The following is a 25,100-nucleotide window of genomic DNA, read 5'->3' as shown; positions in this document are numbered from 1 at the left end:
TGACAACATTAAAGAAACATTTTAACATAACATATTATTTTAACTAACATAGTACATAATTCGAGACTATTTTGAAATTTCGATACATTGATTGACTATTGTGGTTATACATTTAGAGAGCAAAATGGCCATTGCTCCATTTATAATTTCATGTTGATTTTGTACGGTAAAGAAAAATTATAAACAAGTTTTATTTTTTAGATTTATTAAATAAATGATTTATGTTAACCAAATAAAATGATGTATATGCAATGTTATTCAAAGACCGGACCACCTTTCTTCAAAAGAGCGATCATGTTAAATATACATTATTTATTTAATAAATGTAAAAAATAAAAAGTTGTTTATAATTGAGAGCATAGTAGAGTCCAAAAGGAAGCAGGAGGAGCTCGTTTTCCACAGTGGCACGTTCATTTCTTGAGATTTAGAGAAAAAGAACTTAAAGAAGGCATCATTCTGGTATGATGGCACAACCTATGCTACCTTCTTTGTCTTCCTTTACTTGTGATTGGACTTATGATGTCTTTCTTAGCTTCAGAGGCATTGATACCCGAAACAACTTCACTGGTAATCTCTACAATTCTCTCAATCAAAGAGGTATACATACTTTCTTTGATGATCAAGAAATTCAAAAAGGAGAAGAAATAACACCTACTCTTCTTCAAGCCATCAAAGAATCTAGGATTTTCATTGCTGTTTTTTCCACTAACTATGCATCTTCAACTTTTTGTTTGACTGAACTTGCTGCCATTCTTGAGTGTTCAAAGTCACAAGGAAGGTTGTTTTTACCCATTTTTTATGACGTGGATCCATCCCATGTTCGAAAAGTCAACGGGGTATTTGCTGAGGCTTTTGCAAAACATGAGGTGAGATTTAGAGATGACAAGGATAAGGTGCAGAAATGGAGGGATGCCTTGCATCAAGCTGCTAATATGTCTGGATGGCATTTTCAACTAGGGTATGTACTTCCCACCATCCCGTTACACATTTTTGTTTTTTCAATTAACCCTCTTTTGTTTGAGATGTGTTATTTTGACATAAAAATTTGAGGCAAATTCTTAGTTACCCATCAATAAAAAGTGGATAGACTTACTTATGATGATTGACACTAATCTAAATAATTTGTGTCTTCTACTATTATATAACATAAATAATGGAAGATAGATAGATGATTTTGATTGGTGTCAACTCAGCACGAGTAACTCTATCCACCTTTAGATGATGGGTAATGTAGTTGTCATCTAGAGGTCTATCTCTATGTGTTTTGTGCGTTCGTGGAAGGTGGTGGGCAAGATAGATGGCTGATTTTATTTCTTTGAAACAACATATTATTGAAAGTTATACCACACAAGAATGACCAAGACAGAAAAAGGGAATACAAACAGGCATAGCAAATATGCGACAGCCCAAACCCAACATAAAGCACCACTAAAAAACCAAACAAAGCAAAGTCAAGCACTAAGCTATCGCAAAAGACAATCCCTTGGGTTTTAACTCCGCTCATAGTAGAGACAAGACAAAAATTTTAAACGATTTAAACTCCACTGCAAGGATAAGACCTTTATATCATCAACTATGTCATCAATCCCTTTAATACCATTGCTGAAATTTTTATCATTTCTAACCTTCCATATCACCCATATATAGACGCATGCCAAATTAGGCAAAATTAGTTGAATTGATTGTCACAATAGACAGAAGCAAAACAAATGAGAGGAGCTTGGAGCTCTTTAAGCAAATAGGCCAACCATTGAATCGCACAAGGGAGGAAGCAAACCGTGTAAGGATGGACCACCACAGACACAAAACCCTGTAATGGATTTTCTAACTACTGCACATGATGCCCAATCAGAATCTGCAAATGCACTCAACTTAAGATCAGAAGCGGAAGGATGTAAGACTCCTTTTGCAAGGGATGATTTCAGATATTTGAGTATGTGAGTTGCTGCATGATGGTGATGCTCCATTGGATTAGAGACATGTTCAATAAGTTGTTGAACTGCAAAGCAAATGTCCGGTCTAGTGTTAGTACGGTAGAGGAGTCGACCTATGAGTTGTTCATAGGAAGATGGATCTGAATATATGGTGCTTTCATCATGTGAATGTTTATTAGATGGATTCATGGAGTAGGTGCAGGTTTAGAAGCTAAGAGACCAGCATCAGAGATCAATTCCATAGTGCACTTCCTCTGGTTGACGACAATACCAGATTGGGATCTTGAGTCCTCAAATCAAAGGAAGAATCTAAGTTGTCCCAAGTCTTTAATTTTGAATTGACGATCCAAAAATTGTTTTACATGCCGATACCATGTTAGTTGAGTAAATACATTGTATTAATTGTTCTGATTTTTCTTACATAAATCATACAACAATCCCCTTATATCTACATATCAATGTAACCACCTTTAGTAGCTTCCCAACACAAATGGAGTATATAACTTCCTAACATAAACAACATATAATAACTGACAAGTAACCAGTATGATTTACTGGATCACAGTTCAGGGGTAAAGTTCTAAAATGGATCAGAGTACATATAAACATGACAATGTATTCTATTTCCCAATATTTTTTTAAAATCGAAACCAGTATTGTCTACTGTTCGGTTATTTAAACATTGTTGTAACCGTAAGTGTTACATAACAAAAAAAACAACAACCACCACTCTGCTGATAGCAGTAGCGGAGGTAGTGGGGGTCCTTTAGGGGCCATGGTCCCCCCCTACATTTGCAATAATTTTTTTTATATGCTACAATTAACTAGGTTAAAATGTTTAGTAAGGTATGTATTAGATGATGGTCCCCCCAATTAATCTAATTAATATGTCTATTCTTTTTTTTTTACCATGTTATTAGATTAATTGACAACTAATATCAATAGTTTTATACTTTATATTATTTTAAATTATCTCAAATTTCATAAAATATATTGATATGGTCCTCCCCATAACACATTTTAAGTCAACACTTGTATGTTGACTATACTTACAGATTAATTCCTCTCATACTAAATATAGTTATAAATTGCCCACAAGTTCTAGCTTAACTGACAAAATTTTCCAAAATTGTTTGATCGGACGCAATCATCGGGGTTCAAACCCTGTCCGATATTTATGTGCGCGAGTTTATAATAATTTTGTCAATTAGTCTATCTATCAAAAAAAAAAATATTAGTTTAAAGTTTCTTATATACCTTTTGTAACAATTAATTTTTAATCAAATTATGTTCCATATTCTCGGTCCCCCTAGCTTTAAATTCCTGCCTCGGCCCCTGGCTGATAGAGACATAGGCAAAGTTAGCCAAACCCCATGATCAATTGATTGTGTTTTTCTCTGTTTTCTTATTGACTGGATTTGTTGATCTAACATATTCATTTTAAAAAAAGGTTTTTTCATGATGACGCATAGCAGAGTTTCAACATCTGTTTCCTGCTATTTTTCCCCACATTCGTGCAATCTTGCACAAATCTTTACTAGTAAACATATAAATCAAGATGAAGGAAATATAGTGAAGAAGTAATAATTTTTATGTGATTATTTTGGTTGAAGTGAATGAACTAAGCGCACTCAATGACACGTTCAATTTACATGTACTTCTGTAATGTGCAGGTCTGAATCAGAATATAAGTTTATTGGAAAGATAGTTGAAGAGGTGTCTATAAGGATCAACCGCGTTCCTTTGCATGTTGCAAATAACCCAATTGGGTTGGAGTCTCGAATTTTAGAAGTGACATCTCTCCTAGGACTAGAGTCTGATGAGAGAGTCAACACGGTAGGCATTTATGGAATTGGCGGAATAGGCAAATCAACAACTGCACGTGCTGTGCATAACTTGATTGCTGACCAATTTGAAAGCGTGTGTTTTCTTGCTGGCGTAAGAGAGAGGACAATTAATCAAGGTCTTGATCATCTCCAAGAAACACTATTGTCTGAAACACTTGGGGAGAAAGATATTAAAGTGGGAGATGTTTATAGAGGAATTTCAATAATTAAAAGGAGGCTTCAAAGAAAGAAAGTCCTTTTGATTCTTGATGATGTTGACAAAGTGGAGCAGTTACAGGCACTTGTAGGAGGACATGATTGGTTTGGATTTGGCAGCAAGATCATAATCACTACAAGAGATAAGCATTTGCTGGCCATTCATGGAATTGTGAAAGTATTTGAGGTTAAGCAGCTAACAAATGAAAAGGCCCTCAATATGTTTAGGTGGCATGCATTTAAAAATCAACAAATTGATCCAGATTATGTGGATATTGCAAAACGTGCAGTATCTTATTGTCATGGTCTTCCCTTGGCTTTGGAGGTGATAGGTTCTCACTTGTTTGGAAAAAGTTTAGATGTATGGAAATCTTCATTGGATAAATATGAAAAAGTCCCCCGTAAAGACATCCATGATATTCTTAAAGTTAGCTACGATGATTTGGAAGAAGATGAGAAGGGTATTTTTTTAGACATAGCTTGTTTCTTCAATTCTTATGAAATAGGTTATGTCAAAGAAATATTATACTTACATGGTTTTCATGCGGACGATGGTATACAAGTGCTAACTGACAAATCTCTCATGAAAATTGATGTCCTTGGTTTTGTGAGAATGCATGACTTGATTCAAGACATGGGGAGAGAAATCGTGAGGCAGGAATCAACATTGGAGCCTGGAAGACGCAGTAGATTATGGTTTAGTGATGACATTGTTCATGTTTTAGAAGAAAACAAGGTATGGTAGTTAGTATATCCCCTCTTTGCTTACTAATATTTACACTTTTTTATTAATGTGTATTAGTTAATACATAACTTATAGAATTGCTAGTTTTCCATTCTCAACTGCAATTGTTTGATGAAATTTATTACTACCAGCTGAAAAGGACTTTATGATTTAGAAATTTGTGTACACAACTAACTATGCAGATGATAGATTCTCAACCTTTAATTTGTGTTTAAATTGTGATTTGGAATTGAAAGGGAACTGATGCAATTGAAGTTATAATCGCCAACTTGCACGAAGACAGAAAAGTTAAATGGTGTGGAAAAGCCTTTGGGCAGATGAAGAACTTGAGAATTCTTATGATTAGAAATGCACATTTTTTCAGAGGTCCTCGAATTCTACCAAATAGTTTGAAAGTACTAGATTGGAATGGATATCAATCATCCTCTTTACCATTCAATTTCAATCCAAAGAATCTTGCAATACTTAACCTGCCTAAAAGTTTCCTTAAACGGTTTGAAGCACTCAAGGCAAGTATCCTTTAAAAAGTTCATTTGTTAAACATGATCTATTAGCCTAACACTAATGTTTATTTCTTGTTGAAATCTAACAATTTGAGGCTTCTATTTATTTCTTTTAGGTGTTTGAGAAGTTAAACTTTCTGGACTTTGAAGGCTGCAAATTCCTTACTGAAATACGTAGTTTATCTAGAGTGCCAAATTTAGGGGCACTGTGTCTTGATTATTGCACTAATTTAATTCGAATCCATGACTCGGTAGGGTTTCTTGATAAGCTTGTGTTATTAAGTGCTCAAGGATGCACCCAACTAGAAAGTTTGGTTCCCTACATGAACTTGCCATCTTTAGAGACTTTAGACCTAAGGGGTTGCTCACGTCTTGAGAGGTTTCCAGAAGTATTGGGAGTGATGGAGAAAATAAAAGATGTTTATTTAGACCAGACTGCCCTAGAACAAATACCGTTAACCATTGGAAATATTGTTGGTCTCCAACGTTTGTTCTTGAGGGGATGCCAAGGGATGATTCAGCTACCAAACTACATATTGCCCAAACTTGAGATAATAATAACTTATGGTTGTAGGGGATTTCGATCATCAAAAGATGAAGAAAAAGTGAGTCCAAAAGTGTTTGCAAATGCCATGTGTGTTTATAGTGAATATGGGAAGTCCTTCCTTAATGTGTATTCTCTTAATTTAAGCTCCAATGATGTCATAGAAGCATGTAGTCCTCCGTGGATTCAACATGCACATACACTTAAAAGTCTTGGTTTTGATCTCTTTTTTAACCTAGATAGTCGGGGGAGAGTAATTGCGGCTAAGCTTAGAAGCAATGAATCGACCGTGTCTTTTTGGTTTCGAAAAAATTTCCCCAGGATAGCTCTTCAGTGTTTTTTAGAACGTGGAAAGCATTTTAACAACAATATGGTACTGGATTTCAAGTTGAATGTAGTCATCAACGGCACTAAGCAACTCTCTACTTCGTGTGAATACATATTTTATACACGAGAAAAGATGGACCAAATACTTTGTTGTGATCTACAATGCAAATCAGAGGTTATATTCTCAGAGAAGGAGTGGAACCGTGTAGAGATTTTATGCGAGATAGAATATCTCATGCCATGTGATTCTAAAAGGGCCATGACCTACCACGACCAGACCACTAAGAAGATTCTCAAGTGGTCTGTCATATATGTGTACCCAGAAAACAATAAGGATGATTTCAGTTTAGTTGACAACCCTGATTTTCCCCTGTCACCTGAACAAAAATTTAAAGAGATGCATAGAATACAAGAAAGATTAACTTCTATATACTCCACTTTCTGTACATTTGAATGAGCATGCTACTAGATTTGTGCTAGAACCACATGGTAACTTACAACGTTTTCCACGGTCAGATAGGCAGAAATTTGGCAGGCTACAGTTTCTCGTCCTTCAGACGACTGTGAAGGCTTGTCGTGGCTGAAATATTAATGGCTCCCCAATGTGTGAATGCTTGAAAGGTTTCACACTTGCCTTTTTTATTTTTTCTCTGAAATTAAGTATTTCAGGTTCATATGGAGGTTAACACATTCTTAAATCTGCTGATTGCATGTGTGTAAGTTAAATGTTCATAGGATATTTTATTTTATTTTTGACAAAATGTTCATAGGAGTTATTTTTGGAGGTAGAAATCAATTGCGGTATTTGTATTCTTCAAATATGGTCTGTGTAAAGCTAAATGTTCATGGGAATTAACAAAGGCACCATAACATTTTTACGGTTCTTGTTGATTTTAATAAAAGAATCACTCCTAGTATATCAACTAAGGAGGACTAGTGATATACAATTTTGTCAGGAAGTAAAATGAAGAAGCTTCTTCTCACATCAAATCTTCCATAATTTTTTAGTGATAAAGAACTTCGATGTTCTAAGAAAAGCTTTTGTCAAAAGATTTTTAACTTGCAAATGGTTATCATTAAAAAGAAATTTTTGAAATAAGAAACACAATCCAAACTATCATTTCTTCTTTGTTTACCTTCAATATTTGTCTTTATAAAAAGTTGGATTTCTTAAAAATAATATATCATCAAAGTAGTTTATGAGTTTGAGTTTGAATAAAAAACATTAGAGACAATATAAGAAAGTGTCTGATTGACGACAATGACCCAAAAATTAGAAAGTTTCTTGTGGTTTCTTGTGTGGACCGCTCGATTTTTAGGAAAATAGGATCTTTTTTGGTGGTGTCTAGGGTTCAAACCTCAAACCTTACATATACTATGCATTGTCCTTTACCAACTGAGTTAAGCTCACGGGACAGAAAAATAGGATCTGGTAATTTAGAGTTTGACTGAGTGGAAAGTAAAATCAAGAATCGAACTCAGATTCTCTTAAACAATTCATCATTTGATAAAACTCATTAACTAGTTAAGTTAATTGTTTGGTTACAAGTTTATTACATTTGGTTTTGACGTGTGCATCAAGTTTATAGTATATGTTTTATCTTTTTTAATGATAAATGTTACATCTATCAATTTGTTAAATTAATATTTGACTTGTTTCTCATGTTTAAACTCAAAACCTCCGAAATAATTTTTTCTTAGTTCAAATCAGTTCTGCTATCCGATACTTCAATTTCTAGTATCTATATGATATATTATGTAACATTTATCTAAGTAGATAATGTCAATATTATAGATTAAACATTGTCATGTGTTTTCAACTACTTACTTAGTTTATGATGTGTTTGATCATTCTTGTACTTTTTTGTTTATGTTGTTGTGTTACTAGTACTACTATGCTTATGTTCCAAAATTTGACACGAAGCAAGCCAACACAACATCACCTAAACAAAAAACAAAAATTAACAAAACCGACAATGTTGTCTTTTATTACAAGAAATAAAAAAACTTATTTAATTCCTTCAAAAAAAACTTATTTAATTAAAATAATTTCTGTCAAAAGTTAATTAATTATAGGCATTATATTTACCCGTTAATTAAGACCCCGTTTAATTTCCAAATCTTCTTCCTTACTCGTCTTCTGCAACACAAAAAATAACACAATCCAAAAAGCAAAAAAATAAAATAAAATAAAATAAAATAAAATAAAAAACGACACAATAGAAAAGAATAAATTAAATTAGGGTTTAGTTCATATTCAATTTTGTTCAATTCGATTGAAATTCGAATTTCAATGATGATGGAAGGAGCAAGCAATGGAGGAATGTTGTATCACGAGGTACAAGAATCGAAGCTTTGCGCTGTTCATTGCGTTAACACTGTTCTTCAAGGTCCGTTTTTCTCTGAATTTGATTTGGCTGCTCTTGCTTCTGATCTCGATTGCAAAGAGAGGCAGATGATGATGATGCCTGCTCACTCCTCTGCTGGCGGTGATTTGTTCTCTCATAACGTCTCCCTTGATGGTGATTTCAGTATTCAGGTTTTTTTTCTTTCGTTTCTTCCCCAAAATTCCCTTTTTTTGATCTTATTATTTCTTATAATTCATTCAATTATTGATTTTTCGAATAATTTTATCATGTTTTTTTTATTTTGATGTGTGTTGGGTTTTGTTTGAATTTGCTTAATTTTTCTTTTTTGATAAAAAAAGATAGATTTTTTCTAATTTGCTTCATCTTGATATTGAATTTGCTTCATAGATAGTGATAATTGATAAGAAATACTTATGAACGGTTTAATTAGGTTTATTTAGTTGGTATTTTATCATTTTTTTTTATATTATATTATCATTTTGATTTTAATGTATAGTGGGTTTTGTTTGAATTTACTTAATAGACATGATAATTGATAAGAAATACTTATAAACGGTTTAATTAGGTTAAATTCTGAGTAGTGTGCAGAAGAAGGTTAGTTTAGTTGCATCCTGCAAAAACCTCTTGATGTAAAGACCTTGTTGGTTTGTAATTTGAAAGTATACTAGTACTAGATAAGTTTTGTTTAAGTTTTTAGGGTTGGTATGGATCTTGATGAGTCCCCGAGACACAACACACTTAAACCTTTCATTATTTCCTGTGTTGTTGATTGTGGAAAACAGCGGTTTGTTTATATTCTGCTATGATATATCGCTATAGCCGCCATTAGACAACACTTTGTACCAGATAGGGTTTGGAAGTGGCTAGGAAGTTAGGGTGTAAATTGGAGGCTATAACCCCCATGTCTATTAGACTATTACTGTGGAGGGGGTCACTCATTAGAAGCTCCATACACCTGTAGGAATTTAAAATGGACTCTTCAAACAAACATATTTTATGGCAGATGTTATTGTTCTTCCTTTGGTTTGTTGTGACTTGATTTTGGGCATTCAATTGCTGAACAATAGTGATTTGTTCAGATTCTGCCACACTAAAATACTATAGGCTTGACTACATTGATTATTTAAAAAGAATGTTTGTAGTTATACCTGAAGGCTTTCTTTTGTGTTGATGAAACTAAAGGCGAGTTTTGAGAACAGCTTACATTCATGGCATGATTGGGTTTATTATCTTTGTTGATTTAGAATATTTTGTGTTGTTTGTTTGAATTTAGAGCCCGTTTGTTATATCTTTTTTAAGAAAAAAATCACTTATTTTAAAAAAATAATCAATTTTAAGAGTTTTGCATCCGTTTGTTACAGCTTTTTAAAAAAATCAGAATCTAAAAAAAATCTAAAAACAACTTCAAATGAGAAGCTGTTAAGAGCAGCTTCTCAAAAAATAGATTTTTTTTAGAGGAGAGAGAAAATATTGTTTAAAAGATTGAGCTAATTTTGTAACAAAAAATCCCTTTTATATAGTTGTATCCAAACAAACTAGATTATTTGTTTAAAAAAAGTGATTTTTATTACGGTAAACAAACGCAAAATAGATTCTGATTTTTCATAAAATCTCTAAAATATAATCTCTAAATTATTTTATGTCAAAATCACTTTTATTTTAATCCGTAACAAACGGGCCCTTAATGTAAATAGAAACAGTTTCTAAGTTTTATTTTTGTTGAGGAATTTTGTTTTTGATTCTCTTGTTGTATATGTGCATGGCTGATGCAAATAAGTCTCACTGTGGCATTATTGTCATAGTGCGTTTTGATTTGGCTGTTGAGTTTTAATGTCTATACGTTATAGATGGTTTTTATGAGATTTGTATGTAGTGAGGGAGCTAGTAAGTTACCCATGCGAGATATGTACATGTCATAGATGGTTTTTATCAGCTTTGTATTTAGCGAGGGTACTAGTTAGTTACCCATGCGAGATACGGATCTCTCTTTTATTTTCATGCGTGTTTTGTAACCGATACTATTAAAAAAATAGTACACATGCATGCATTCATTGAAACCGTATAATTGTGTTTAATATAGGTTATATCTTAGGCAGTTATGTATTGATTTCGGCAGTAGCACTTCACACACTGCTAGTTTCATTTGACATTTACCCCCTCCTTTTTAAACATTTATAGTGAGAATATTACGTCAATTAAATGGTAACGTTTCGTTATGCCTGGTGTTATAGCTTCAGCTCCAAGGTAGTCAAAATCGAGATCTTAGGCAAGATCGGAGAGGGGTCACAAGATCGTGAATCGGGGGATCGTAAGATCCTACCAAATTCACATATTGACATATATATGCATACAAACTCATGTAGAAACATAAAAAATGAAAAATATATTATATATCAGTAAAAAAAAACACTGTAATTACTTGATCAATAAACAAACAAATTGTATACTTGTTAATTAAAACTTAATATAACATAAAGTAATTTCTTTTATCATTAATATTATTGTGTTTATGTGCATGTATTTTTAAAATCACATTATTGAAAGAAAAAAAAAGAAGAAAAAACAGATTAATTATTGATAAAACAAAGTATTAAAAGGTTATTTAAACTAACGTGAGAGAGGGAGTAGTGCTATGAATCTGGGTGAATTGCATTGATAAGTTTCCTCAAATTATGGGTGTATTGATAAGTTTCCACAATTATTGCTTAGTGGGCTTATTGGGATGATTTTCTACAATAAATTGAGTTATTATTTTGACTAAATAATTAATGGGTTTAATGAAACGAACCGTTTCAGGGAATAAGAAATGAAAAAACTTATATCAAAAAAAAAAAAAGAGGCACAAAACACGTTTTGGTAAAGCCGGGTCGTGGGTCCGACCCGTAAACCGAAATTTCAAGGAAGACAACCGGAATCAGTAAATCGCACGATTCCGCTGTATCTACGATTTTCCGCGGCGATCCTGGCCGCGCCCACCATATTCCGATTCCGGCCATACTCCAGCACGTCAAGGGGTATCAAGATCGCAAAATTGTACGATCCCACGAGTTGGATCGCGATTTTGACTACCTTGTCCAGCTCCTTTCTTTTGCGTTGGTGAAATTATAGGTGAGTTTTGAAAACAGCTTAAATTCACAATAGAACTGATGTTTTTTGTTTTATTTTGAAAGTTTCTTCTTTGGGCTGTTAGGAATTAGGATTTCAATTAAATAGAAACAGTTGGTAAGTTTTTTTCTTTTATGAGAAATTGTTTTTGACTCTCTTGGCTGGAGTTCAGTTATAATGCTATACACTTCACAAATGGTTGTTATAACCTTTGTTTAGTAACATTTTGTTTTCACGCATGTTTTGTAACAGTACTATTAACTAAACAAATACCAGTATTGTACATTCAACATTAAAACTGAATAATTGAGTTTCATATAAATTGATATCTTGATCTCCCCGTTTCCCTTCCCTCTCAAATCCTTTTTGACGAACGTACCATTGGGGGCACCTTTGTTAAGCTTTTGAAAGAACTTACGAAAATATTGTGTTAAAAATGTGATCTATATTTTGTAAAGCAGAAGCTATTATTCGTTAAGTACAATTGTAAAATCTTGTTTTGTTTTAAAAGGTAGTTATAAATTTTAGCAGATACTTTGGTAACTTTGCATTGCAATCAAAATCAGTTTTTCTCAAATTTTTGTTGTTGTAAAAGCTTAAACAAAAGCCTAGAAACTTTTAACAGTGATCCTTTTTGAGATAAAGTTATTTTTTCGTTAAAAAACTGAAACAAACGGTGTTTTTAAAACTGCAGTATGATCCATATTTTTCTTTCTTATGTCTTCTTCTGTATGCCATCTGTCGCTTATGCTTAGTTTGTACCTTACTTAATCTCTAAGGTTTGTGTCACGATCATCCAACCCCTGAGTCTGGTGCCTAGCTGCTAGTATGAAAAACCTAATTATCAAAACGTAGCAAAATAGAACTTCTCAATATAACCATGCTTTTTTAATTTGAGTAAGATTTGGATAGCTTTGTATTTCCAACACCCCAAAATATCCAATACTAGAAGTTTCTTAATACACGATGTTCAAATCTATTATGAAAACATCTAGTATGTCCTTTTCCCTATAGCTGATGAATATTTTTAGTATCTAAATAACATTGATGGCCGCCAAACAAAGGAGGCCTACCAAAAGATAAAGGATGCCATACTGAATCTACTCTTATTTCTCTCTTTATTTCTCTTCTGCTGGGGTTTCGTACTCTTCTTTCTCCTTCAGTTTGCTTGTCACTTGATTTTCTTTCCAAGGCCATGCTGGTTCCTCCATTGCTAAAAGAAATTTGTTGTTCCCATTCTCTGACTCTGGCACGGCAATGTTGTAGGCTGATTTTAGCGCCCACCCCTATCACAACTTGTAGTTCAGCCCTTTATACTCTGTTACTCTCCTTGTATCATCCAATTTTTTCATCTATGACTATAAGTTATGCAAACTTAATCAACTCTCATATGACCTACACCTGCAACTTCAGTCAATCCCACACCTCTTTCATGACCTGCAAGGAAGTTCTTTTTAGAGATATTCTTGCTCAAGCACCCGTACTGTACAATATATATATGGTTAAAACTTGCGAGATTTCATGTGTTTTGATTGAACAAAGATGCGAAACGATATATATGGCGTTATGCTTGTTAGTGATTTGTGAGTTAGTTAAAGGGTTAGTCTGTGCTGTATATTAAGAAGGGATTAGAAAGAGGGCAGGTTATAATTTGAAATAGATTTGGGGCCTGCAGCTAGGAGGTACATACCCTTAATATTTTGTTATTTCTTTGTTATTGAGGAGTTAAATATCATTATGTGCAGTCCATTAATGTTTTGATGTACCATGAGAGGGAAATAATATCTATTAGCACGTGAAATGGTTGAAGAGCTAGATAAGGGCCAGATATTTCCTTGGAAGGAAATCACATTTAGTAGAATGCGAACCAGGCCCAAATTATTGGGATGAATTGACACATTGTAACCCAATAACAAAGTCCATCCTCTATTTGGATTCTAATCTTACTTTCGACACAATTGATATATTATATAGCATCATTCAGTCTGGAATCATTAGCAAAGTCCATCTTCTTACTATCACTGTATATTTTCATCTATATTTTTTTTGGAGAGGAAATTTTCATCTATATATTATTGTTAAAATTAAGGTCTACACTCTACAATTATATTTTTGCATGTTGCTACACCTTTGTTTCCTTGTATGATTTAGATTCTGAGAAAACATTATTAGTTTATGGGAAATGCTAACAAGTGCCCTTGGGGAACTTGTTTAGAAGTTAAAAGAAGAAACTTTTTCTTGGAAATTGTGTATTCAACAAATTGAAACTTAAAAAAAGAACTTTTTCTACATAAAATTTATAATCCATTGCCTCTTTTGAATCCTTAACAAGTGCCCCACTTGTTAGCGTAACCCTTAGTTTAAAGTAATGGTATCTGTTTATTGATTTTTTTTTTTTGAAGAACTGTTTATTGAGATGTTTCATACATCCAATATTCTATTGGGCAGGCAATTTAGTTTAGGACTTTGATCCTATACACTTTTATGAGTTACTTAACTGTGCAAAGTATTTCTTGTAGGTTTTACAAAAGGCTTTGGAAGTGTGGGACCTACAAGTCATTCCCCTCGATTCTCCAGTTGCTGAGCCTGCCCAGATTGACCCTGAGCTGGAAAATGCCTTCATTTGTCATTTGCAAGATCACTGGTTTTGCATCCGCAAAGTGAATGGTGAGTGGTATAACTTTGATAGTCTCTATGCAGCTCCACAACACCTTTCCAAGTTTTACCTTGCAGCCTACCTCGACTCTTTGAAAGGCTTTGGATGGAGCATATTCCTGGTGAGAGGAAATTTCCCAAAAGAGTTTCCCATCTCTTCAGCTGAATCTAACGGTTTCGGGCAATGGCTTTCACCTGAAGATGCTGAGAGAATAACTAAATCTTGCAACTCAGTACAGCAGGCTCCACAACAACAAAGAGTTGTTGAAAGGCAACAACATTCAAATCCGTTTCTTTCACGTGAGGAAGCTGAAATGTTTTCGGACATGGAAGATGAGGATCTAAAAGCGGCTATAGCAGCTAGTTTGATGGATTCAACCCCAACCATGACCAATTTCGCTGAAGCCAGTGCTCCTCAAAATAATGATAAGCAAAAGAGTATACCAGTGGAAACAATTGAAGCCAGTGTACCTCCTAGTGATGAAAGCAACAAACATGTGGAAGCTACTGAAGCTGGTTCTCTTCCGAATGATAGAAACAACCAACAGGTCTCGTCTTCTTTAGGTGGCGGTAACTCTCAAAGTGGAAACCAGAATAAAGAAAGCACTCCTTGAGAGAAGATTGTGTTTTATTTGTACCAGATTTGTTTTTGCAATTGAGGACAATAAACTATACCGGTTTAGTTGGTCGAAAACATACATCAATGGCTTAAGGTCATGGTACTGTGCAGTATACATCAATTGCATAATTTATAAACTGTAAGGAAAACCCTTCAACATTTTTATTTGAATATGAAACTATAAAGTTTTGACAATGTTTTTAAAACCCTTTACCAATTCCATCTGATTGTGATAGCTCTTTTTACATAGTCTAGACAATGTCATTAGCCGTACCGTTAAAGTTGTTTGTGGTAATTGTCAGTACTCTCGACTTTTAAAATTTGGATCGAGTTCAATTCAATATTACAAAATCGGTTTATAAGGTAGGAGTTGCTTTCACTTGCAACTATTATTCAGGCCATATTACTATCTCAACATCCCCATGGTCAGGATTAGATATGTTTTGTGTGACCTTTGTAAAGCAAGAATTAGGAGGTTCTTAGGTAGTGTGATAAAAAGACTAGTGTTTTACAATGGTGTCAATAAACATTTTCAATAATTTAAGCATGTTTACCTACAAAAAAGCTTGAACATATAATTATCTATTTGATTAGAATTAATTGGACATGTAATCTTATTTAAGATAAAATTTTATGACCTATTTAAAGGTTGTATTGCAAAATAATTTGTCATGTTAGTCAGAAATTTTAAAATGTTGGGTTTTACTTTGAAAGATTGGTATTACATTCATCAAAAATAAAATAAAAAAAGATTTGGTATTACAAGTATGATAGACTTAAAGATTTGTTTGTACTAAAAATTTGTTATACAAACAAACTGTTTTTCCAAAAGCTTGATTAAATGTCCCCGTGAGTTTAGCTTAGTTGGTAGGAACGCATGGTTTGGGTGATGGAAGTGGAGTGATAAGGAGGTTGAGAGTTAAATCTCCCCTCACATCCTAATTGCTAACAATATTAACATTGGCTGTTTTTCAATCATATCAACATAGTCCATTAGACCTACCTCCTGAATGACTTTCACACGAATAAAGACTCGTGTTACCTAAAGATAAATCAGATGTGAAAAATAATAATTAAATTTTCATAAAAGATAAAAAGATTTTTTTTTTACGGTAAGAATTATGGATTCTGTTATTTTATGTACAAATATCTTTAAAAACACGCAAAGAGGAGTATTTTTCACCAACTGCAATAGTTAAACTGCACCTATCTATTGAAAAATACTTCATATCGCACCCACTGTTTCTACCTAAATCACAATGCGCACTATCCATATTTTATTCATCAAACAAGAGGAAAAATACAGAAGTGAGATAGATCTAATAAAATAAAAAATCACCTCCCCTAGAAAAGTTTAGTCAAGCCCCACTGCAACCGAAAGTTTTATATGAAAGACAGAAAAACAAACGTCTTATAGCAAATGATGTTCATCTTTGAAATAATATTTTCCTGTGTTTTTTTTTCTATTTTTTACTACATTGATGCATTTCGTGTCTAAAATGTTTTGGAACCTTAGAACTTTAGATAGAAATATTAAAAAACTTAGTATTCAATAATTATTAATTTGCTTTCGTTGAGGTAAAAAATAATTATAAAAAGATGAAAATGATAAAGTTGTACATCATGGATTGTTCGATTATAACGGACGGCTCATATTATTCCACCAGCATAAAATTAAGCTAAACCTTAAAGTTGAAACCCGAGGGGTTTGATATTGATCGAACAATCTATGATTCATGATAGAGAGCTTCAATTTCACGTCTCGGGGTGATATTGATGTGAAAAGTGAAAAGCTATGAAAAGAATGATCTTTTACATTAACACTGTTCTTTGGCGCGATTCTTCTTGACGTGCTACACTACCAAACACGTACATAGAGTTTTAACGCATATATTTTATTATTGTGCTACTTTTCTTCTTCAAAAAAACTATTGTGCTACTTTATCATATAGTTTCTGAAATATATCCGCAATTTTCTATGGGTTGAGATGTGATTAGATGAATGTATATAGTTTTTGTGTTAGGAAAATTGTTGGTTAGTTGGCATCAGAAACTGAAAAGCAAATAAGCACTCACTTTTAGGCTGGAAAATAAAAATTGAGACCATACCATAAAACCTTCCTTAAAAGAAATTAATAATTCAGGGACCACTGTTCCAATAAAATTCAAAACAATAATAAGAAAATAAAAAAAATATAATAAAGAAAGAGGGAAGAAAACAAAACTATATACTAAAATTGATTAAAAAAACAAAAACAAAAACAAAAACATAGTTCATTGTTTTTCTTCCTTTTCTGTGTGTGGATCATTTCAAACCTCTCTGCTTTTTGCTGAGACAAATCCTTTCTTCATAATCATCTTCTTCTTCTCTAAAATGGGTTCATCTCAAAGATTATTCAACAGAGAAAGAACTCTTCATGAGATCCTTGGAAGTGGTCAAGGTAACACCATTTTCTCATACTTTTTGCTTAAATTTCTAAACTTTATTCATTATTTCATTCAAATTCTCATTATTGTTTTGTTTATATTCATTTAATGCTATTTAAAATCCAAATAGCTAAATGGGTTGTGCTTAATGCTTATATATTTTGTTTCATTGTTTTAGTACTATTTTTGAAAAGAATGATCTTTGATATTGAAATTGTGTTTGAATCAATGTGATGTTTGAATGCAGTTGCAGACTTGATACTATGGAGAAGAAAGAATCAAACTGTGATGATATTTTTGGTTACATTAGCTGCTTTTGTTGTGTTTGAGAGATCTGGTTATACTCTTTTGTCTCTTGTTTCTAATGTTCTTCTCCTTCTTGTTGTTATTCTTTTTCTTTGGGCTAAATCTGCAGCAATTCTTAATAGGTAATTAAATAGTACTCATAAATTTATGTTTCTTTTGAGTATACTTGACTTCGAATTGGATTGCTTTGACTTCCATTATGTTGTTTGGACCGTATGTTCGGATTGACTTGTTTGAGTTTATCTGGTGACGTTAAAATTTATTAGACTGTTTGAGAGAGCTTGTGAAAACAGCTTATGATGTGTTCATAAGTTATTTTCAACTTTTTTCCATAATCTCTCCAGGATAGCTTATGAAAACAGTTTATAAGAAAACAATTTGACTTTATTTTCTCTTTTACTTTAGAAATAACTTATACGCAAGCGCATATATGATAAGCATTTATTTTTAAGCACTTGAGTAAACTGTTTATCCAAACATGGCCTATGTGTGTTGAATTGTCAAAGGGTTTATTGATCATCTACATTTCAAATTTGGACATTGATTCTGGTCTAGAATTGTAAAATATTTGTAGTATTTTTCATTTTTGGTTTATTTGGGTTTTACTTAGTCTATAGCCAAGGTTTCGTGGTAAAAAATGCTATGATTTGGATGTTGACGCTTGTGTAAAATGTATACTATATGCTTAAACTGTATGTGCTAATGGCGTTTGTAGATTTTACATTTTTAGATGTTGAATTTTTAAGAAATATGAAGAATAGTTTGAAAACTCAATGCTTTCTGCACAAATGTGGTTTTAGCTGGATCAATGTTTACTGTTTAGTACTTGCTTTTTTAGATTGAACAGACAATAGTTATCGAGGGATTTGAATTCTATGGAGTAACTGCATGACATAGTTATTGTTCTTGGTTGTCTGATCTCAAATCAATTGTTAAGATTATTTAGGTTGATTTGGTGAAGGTGTAATGTGAGCTGACTGATATCAAATAGATGGCTGAAATCAATTCATGTGTGTAACTGATTTAACACCAAGTATAAAAGTTTCATGATCTTACATTCATTTAGTTAGAGTTCATTTTGGTTCTGAAGTGGGGTAGATACATTATTTACATCTCAATACCTTTACAGTATAAGAGAAAAAAATAGTCATTAAACTACAAAATCCTGTTACATACCTATGAATGAATTGGCTTTATGGACATATGTTAAGTAATCACTTGGGTTCCTAAAGATTAGGGTGTCATCATACTAATCCTATAAAGATTTTATCACCAAAATTTAGTCTCCTCAAAGATTAGGTGTCATCTACCAGTCCTCTAAAACTTTTGTTGCAAAATTAGTTGCTCAAACCCCCTCACGCTCAAGACCAGACATCTAGTCCATGGCCAAGTGATCGTAGGTGGTCCAACAAATCTTTGATAGGCTCTAATACAATTTTATAATTTGGGTTTGGCCGTATCTGGAGTTTTGGACCTAACTCAATCCCACGAGCTAGTTAATGGGTTGAGGTTGCCCCTTAGGCCCTTATATTTAAAACATAACCACTATTCAGGTGATATCACTATCCAATGTAGACTCTCAAGTCTTAACACCCTCTTGCATCTAGAATTTAATTTCTGGAGCGTGACTCAACGGATATGATAGACTCTAATATTATATCAGAATGTTTGGACCTAATTCAACCTCTAAAGCTAGTTCATGGGGTAAGGGTTGCTCAACACGCTCGTAATAACTACCATTCAGGCCATATTGTTATTTAATGTGTGACTCTCTCAACAATAGTTCATGCTTTAGATTTATCAATAAAATTTACGAAAGCATGTTAAACTGTTGTTTTTTTTGACAGACCTGCTCCACCTCTACCACAGTTGCATCTGTCAGATGAAATGACAAATGAAATGGCAGCTTTCATCCAAACCAAAGTTAATAATCTGTTTTCAGTTTCTCAAGATATTGCCCTTGGTAAGGACACAAGGCTGTTTCTGAAAGTAGCTGCATACCTCTGGTTAATTGCTGTTGTTGGTGGCTTGACTGATTTTCTTACCTTGGCATACACCGGTAAGTTTTTCTGCATTATTTGATCAGAATAGACTTAGGACCTGTTTGGAATATCTCGTTTGAGTTTATCTACTGACAGAAGCATTTATGAGACTATTCGGAAGAGCATATGGAAATAGCTTATCACATGTTCATGAATCATAAGTTGTTTTCAGCTTATTTCCACAAGCTCTCCAGGATATCTTATGAAAATATCTTATAACTGATATGTTGTTTGACTTTATTTTGTCTTTTGATATAGAAATAGCTTATACGTAAGCACTTATATGATAAACGCTTCTGCTACAAGTGTTTTAATAGCTTATGAAATTAATCCTCCGGCTATATGAAAACAATTCCACTTTGTTTTATCTTTTGTTATAGAAATAACTTATACACAAGCACTTATATAATAATTGTTTACGGTATAAGCGCCTAGTTAAGTTTTTCAGCGCAAGACCCTTAGAATCTAGCCTAGAATCTATTAGCATCAGTTCTTGAAAGTGCAGTAGCAAATTTTTAAATCAAATATTGAATCTGTTGTTGTGGTTTGACTATGTGGCAGGTCTCTTTATTCTTCTTACTTTACCAGCACTCTATGAAAGATATGAAGATTACATTGACAGATTTGTTTTGAAGTGCTACAGAAAATTATGCCAATTGTATAGGAAAATAAATGAGAAATATATCAGCAGAGTCCAAAACTGGATTCTGGAGAAGAAAAAGCTGAGCTGAGTTTGTATTTTCATATTGATTTTGGTCGATTTCTTTTATTACCCTTTTGAAATATTTCTTACTATGATCATTGGTGTCATAGTCAGATTATGGTTGTGTGTATAGGGATCTTTTCCGAATTAAAATTTTGTTTATTTTTCATTACTCCAATGGTTAACCTCTTTTTGGCACAGAACATGGATCTATCAAGTTACATTCATGCATGCATTCCCCACAGAGAATTTAAGAGCCTACTTAGTTTGGAATTTTTTGTTTTGTTTTGCTATCAAATATTTACAAGGTTCAAACCATGAAGAGGGATTTAGGGACAACAAATTTAATCTTTGAAAGAAGTACCTCTATTTCTAATTTAATCATTAAATAAATTGTAGTCGATTTCACTAAATCCATGTGTTCGACTTCACTTAGTGAAAAATATTTCCCGCTTGTTTTAACTATACCCCTCAAATTGTTTAACTGATTGGGTTGTAACTTTCGATAATTTTCTTGTGTGTAAACCATGACCGGATTGTAACTTCTGATCAACTTTTTTAAAAAATCTGACTAATTTTGAGAGGTCCTGTTGAACAACCAACATCTCATGCACTCTCATTGACACTACAATATGCGAATATCCAAATATTCATGTTGATCATCCAAGCATGCCAATATTGTGCATCAATCACGAATCCAGATTTACGATCCACTAAGTTTAGTGGTTAGGTTCTCGTTTCTCTTCTAGTTGAATATATCAGCAAGAAGCTTTTGGCATTCAATCTCTCAAAACAATGAATTTCCTCTTCTCATTTTGACATCCAAACTTTTTCAAGCACAAAAAGCAATGTAGTATAAGTTTAGGAGACTGGTTAAGTTAGATATTGATTTTTGGTGGACAGTCTTGATAGGTGGCTGACGATAGGTTACTAAGTAAAAATGATTTGAAATTCATTCTTTTTGGAAGTAGAAGTTTTACGTTTTTTCGTCGACATTGACTTGATATGTGTTCATTCGACAAAAACAATGAAAAATAAATATGAGTTGAGTTTTGAGACACAAGTTCTCCTTTTTTTTTGGTTCTTGTCGATTAAAAACTGTTAAGTAATTGTCTCGGTCATCGTGATGAGGAGGATGATGAACTTCTACTTTTGAAAGACATCTATTAAAGTAGGGAAATGTTAATTTGTGCACTTAAGACACAAGTTAATGATTCAAATATAGAAATAAATTATTGAAATGTGTGCATTTTATTTAGTATTTAACTTTTAAATGCATTGAATGCACAAAATTTTAGAGAACATTTCTTCTTTTGGATTTCTTAACATGTGCCCTAAAGGCACAAGTTAACACTACCCATTAAAGTACTTGTATTTATGCAAATTGTACATATGACTAACGGGAATATCAACATAGATGAAATGTCTCATATATTTGCATATTTGTGCTTTGATATTAAAGAAAGTTAGAGTAGTCTAATTATAGTTGGCTAATGCCAGCTTATTGGCTTATGAACTTCTATATGAGCTCATTTTTAGACAACTCACGAATCGTTTAGAGTTTCAAGGATTTTCAATTATTGATCTAGAGTAGTCTAATTAAAGTGATTATATTTACAATTAAATTTAGGAAAATAGAAGACAAACGTCTAACAAATTACGTATGTATGATCCTGAATTATTGGATTCAACCATTAAAAGTGAGTTGCATCGAGTATTTACTGAAGTTTGTATATTAACTTAAAATTAATTAGTTTAAAAAGTTCAAACAAACACAGTTACAGTTATTGAAAATGATTTGTGGCTTAAAATAATTTGTAAGACTCAAATTAAAACAAAATTTTCTTGTAGTTGTAGCTTTCAAATGAATCTATGGAGTACGGCCAAAAACAAATGAATCTAACTTTTCAGTCATGGGAAGGGTATAATAAAATAATATAACCATAGCAGTTCCGTAACTTTTTGTCAAAAATGTTGGTTTGTCATTATCAACCACTCAAATCTAAACACTTACACTATTTTAGTTAACAATAATAAATTTAACAGAAAAAAACAATTATGATTGCATGTCGTCTTTTTGGACTTTGCTAATCCTCGTTTATAATTTAATAATTATTTCAAAAAAATTAAAATTGTTTTTAGCACTTTAATAAATATGAATTATTTTCTTTTACCAAATGAATTATGTCACTTTGAAATGTTAGTTCATTTGGACGAGGATTTGGTAACAAAATGTTGTTCATTGCTAGACAATATTTTTATGCAGGCTAGTTTACACGGTCGTGGAGGCATGAACATTAATAAATATTATTTTGTCGAAGGAGGGAGTACTTATTTGCATGACTCTTTTTGAATAGACTATTCAAAAATGATAACTTGGTTCGACGTAGAATCACTAATTAGAATCATTATTGTGATTAGGTGGACACATGAATGAAGAAAACTCTTAAGTATTTATTTTTTGATTGATAAAAACTTGTAATTTGATTTCTCATTGAAGCGGTTGATGAAAGCGGGAAGTGCGTAGCAAGGAAGAATTTTCTTACCTTGTCCCATGTGTAAAAGGAAACGGACTGCAATGAAAAAGGGAAGAGTTGGAGTCATATAATATCACTTGCGACATTAGACATTTCAAAAGTGTCACAATATTCTCAGTAGCAAGATGAAGATTTGGGTCATTCGTTGGGACACTAGAAAATTGGTTTTGCTGCACCATAGACAATAGTGATGGCTTAAGTTCAAAATTATTCGCATACATCATGGGGTCCACAATACTTGAATGCAAATTATCAACGGTGAGAGTTTCCTTGTCATTTGAGGATCTATATTCAGCCATTTGAAAAACTAAAGATTGTTTACTTATCCTTTGATGAAGGAATCTCTCGATCTCGAGCATTGGCTAAACAATGGCCCCAAGACTTCGAGATTTCTTCGCATCCAAGCTAAGAAAACAATAAATGTTGAAAAAGAAACATGGTGTAAGTTAAATAAAACAGAAAAGTTAAGAGATTTACAAAAGAAAATGAAAGAATTTTTTTACCGTGATTCTCAACAAGTCCCGGACAACAGGGCCAAAAACTTAACACACACGCAAGTGTATGGGTATGTCGTCGTAATAAAAAGAGTATTGAATCCACAGGGAGTTGAGAATCTCAGATTGTGTTTTTCTCTTAAGTATACAATTAAGAAACGTTTTTGAGTTTTTGTAAGATTGATGGTAAATTGGTTGAGAATATGCAATTGATAAAAACGCATCAGAACCATTGGAGTTAATCACTGCAACGAACATTTCAAATCCCAATTTTTTCTTAAGCCTCGGGAACCCACATCAAATATTCTATTTCTAGCAACAAAAGAAGTGCCTCACCAGCATAACTTCGTATTTTCATGGTTTTTATGTTGGCACGACATATTAAACCTAATTACATGTAAGATTCCAGATGACTTCTAAGATTGTTTAACTATGTAGTTCTTATGCAATGGACTACCAAAAAGAAAATGCCTCTTGTTCGTATAAGTAATACAAAACAATTCTTACAAGCCTTCCTTTTACCATTTAGTCCCATACCTACATGACCTCATGAGCCCTCTCATTCCAGTGTGAATTCAATTCGCCTAGAAGTTGCCAAGAGTAGCTCATTGTCATGCCTTTTGCAATTTTGATCACTCCTCGCCCTCGTCAACCTTGGGTGTTACATGCCCACTAGCTTCCACTTGGTTCATCCCCGAACCACATCGTACTGGGAGAGGTATGATTTGATACCATTTGTAACATCCCAAATGACTTTAAGTATTGTCGACTGACCCACAAACTAACATGGGTCTTTTCAATGTGTTTTGTCCTCATTCACACGCTTTCCGAGAAACTTTGCAGAAGGCCGCCCATTCCAAAATTGTTCCAAGTCAAGCACATTTAATTGTGGAGTTCTTATAGAATATGCTACCAAAAAGAAGATGCTTCTTGTTGGTATAGATAGTATCAAACAATTCTTATAAGTATTACTTTAACCATGCAGTCTCATACCTGCATGGCCTCATGGACCCTCTCATTTCGATGTGAATTCGATTCACCTATAAGCTGTTATAAGTCGCTCATTTCCATGCCTTGTGCACCGACGATCACCCCCCTCCCCTCCCTCGTCTGCCTCGAGTGTTACATTATCCATTTCATCCCAAAAGTTTTTATGTTTTTCTCATGCTTCAAAACTTTTGTATGTCCTTACATTTCCAAAAACTGCCTTCACCTCTTGGCCCTTTGGTCATTGCTTAGTATTTTTCTTAAACTCACCAATGCTATATTAGGTTTTGAATTCGCATAACAACATAATAGAATGAGATTATGGAAAGTTAGTCACATGACTACTTTCCATGATCTCAAGACAAATAGAGATTACTCACTCATCATAGTGATGAGCTGCCCAACAAAAATAAAGAAAAGAAAGTAAATAGAAACAAGAAATTTTATTGAAAACAAATGTAAGATTACAAGAGTTCTACCGTGAAATGGGGTGTCGAATCAAGGCTAGGCCTGTCCAATTTATAGCCTAAGCCTTCAAATTTTCGTGCACCATCAGAATTACAAGATATTAATGATGGTTTTAACATAAGACCATCCAAGTTCTACAAAAAAATTGGTAGAATTCTTTTCCAAAAGATATTAAATCACATATTCCCAAGGATTTCATAGGATCGACAGTTTAGCACGCAAGACATGGAGCCTCAATAGAGTTGCACCTTTTGGAGAGAGAATACGATCATGCCAGTGTTGTTTACACATCT

The 25,100-nt window shown here is 33.2% G+C and overlaps 3 protein-coding genes across 4 annotated transcripts; all 3 read left to right on the top strand.

Annotated features, from left to right (window-relative positions):
• Positions 1-376: 376 nt before the first annotated feature.
• Positions 377-6,973, top strand: LOC146926287 (disease resistance protein RPV1-like). 2 transcript variants are annotated; one of them, XM_085758665.1, is made up of 5 exons: positions 377-459; positions 533-958; positions 3,608-4,712; positions 4,958-5,230; positions 5,341-6,973. In XM_085758665.1, exons 2-5 carry the CDS (start codon positions 933-935, stop codon positions 6,550-6,552), a joined length of 2,616 nt encoding a protein of 871 aa, XP_085614791.1. In that variant the 5' UTR covers positions 377-459; positions 533-932; the 3' UTR covers positions 6,553-6,973. The 2 variants fall into 2 exon arrangements, with proteins under 2 accessions (XP_085614791.1, XP_085614792.1); XM_085758666.1 differs by having other exon boundaries at positions 377-958; positions 5,341-6,467; positions 6,565-6,817.
• A 1,367-nt stretch (positions 6,974-8,340) lies between these two features.
• On the top strand, positions 8,341-15,038 carry LOC146926286 (Josephin family protein). The gene is made up of 2 exons (XM_085758668.1): positions 8,341-8,634; positions 14,089-15,038. Exons 1-2 carry the CDS (start codon positions 8,389-8,391, stop codon positions 14,836-14,838), a joined length of 996 nt encoding a protein of 331 aa, XP_085614794.1. The 5' UTR covers positions 8,341-8,388; the 3' UTR covers positions 14,839-15,038.
• Positions 15,039-16,781: 1,743 nt separating this feature from the next.
• Positions 16,782-20,499, top strand: LOC146926285 (Reticulon family protein). Its single transcript, XM_085758675.1, has 4 exons — positions 16,782-17,284; positions 17,518-17,698; positions 19,424-19,635; positions 20,180-20,499. The coding sequence occupies exons 1-4, from the start codon at positions 17,218-17,220 to the stop codon at positions 20,347-20,349; spliced, it is 630 nt and encodes a 209-aa protein (XP_085614801.1). The 5' UTR covers positions 16,782-17,217; the 3' UTR covers positions 20,350-20,499.
• Positions 20,500-25,100: the final 4,601 nt, after the last annotated feature.

This window comes from Medicago sativa, chromosome 4, assembly GCF_051527215.1.
Source record: "Medicago sativa cultivar Bolivia chromosome 4, Bolivia_mono, whole genome shotgun sequence".
Classification (NCBI taxonomy): Eukaryota; Viridiplantae; Streptophyta; class Magnoliopsida; order Fabales; family Fabaceae; genus Medicago; species Medicago sativa.
The sequence above is the reverse complement of the archived record's forward strand: the minus strand, read 5'-3'. Positions and strand labels throughout refer to the sequence as shown.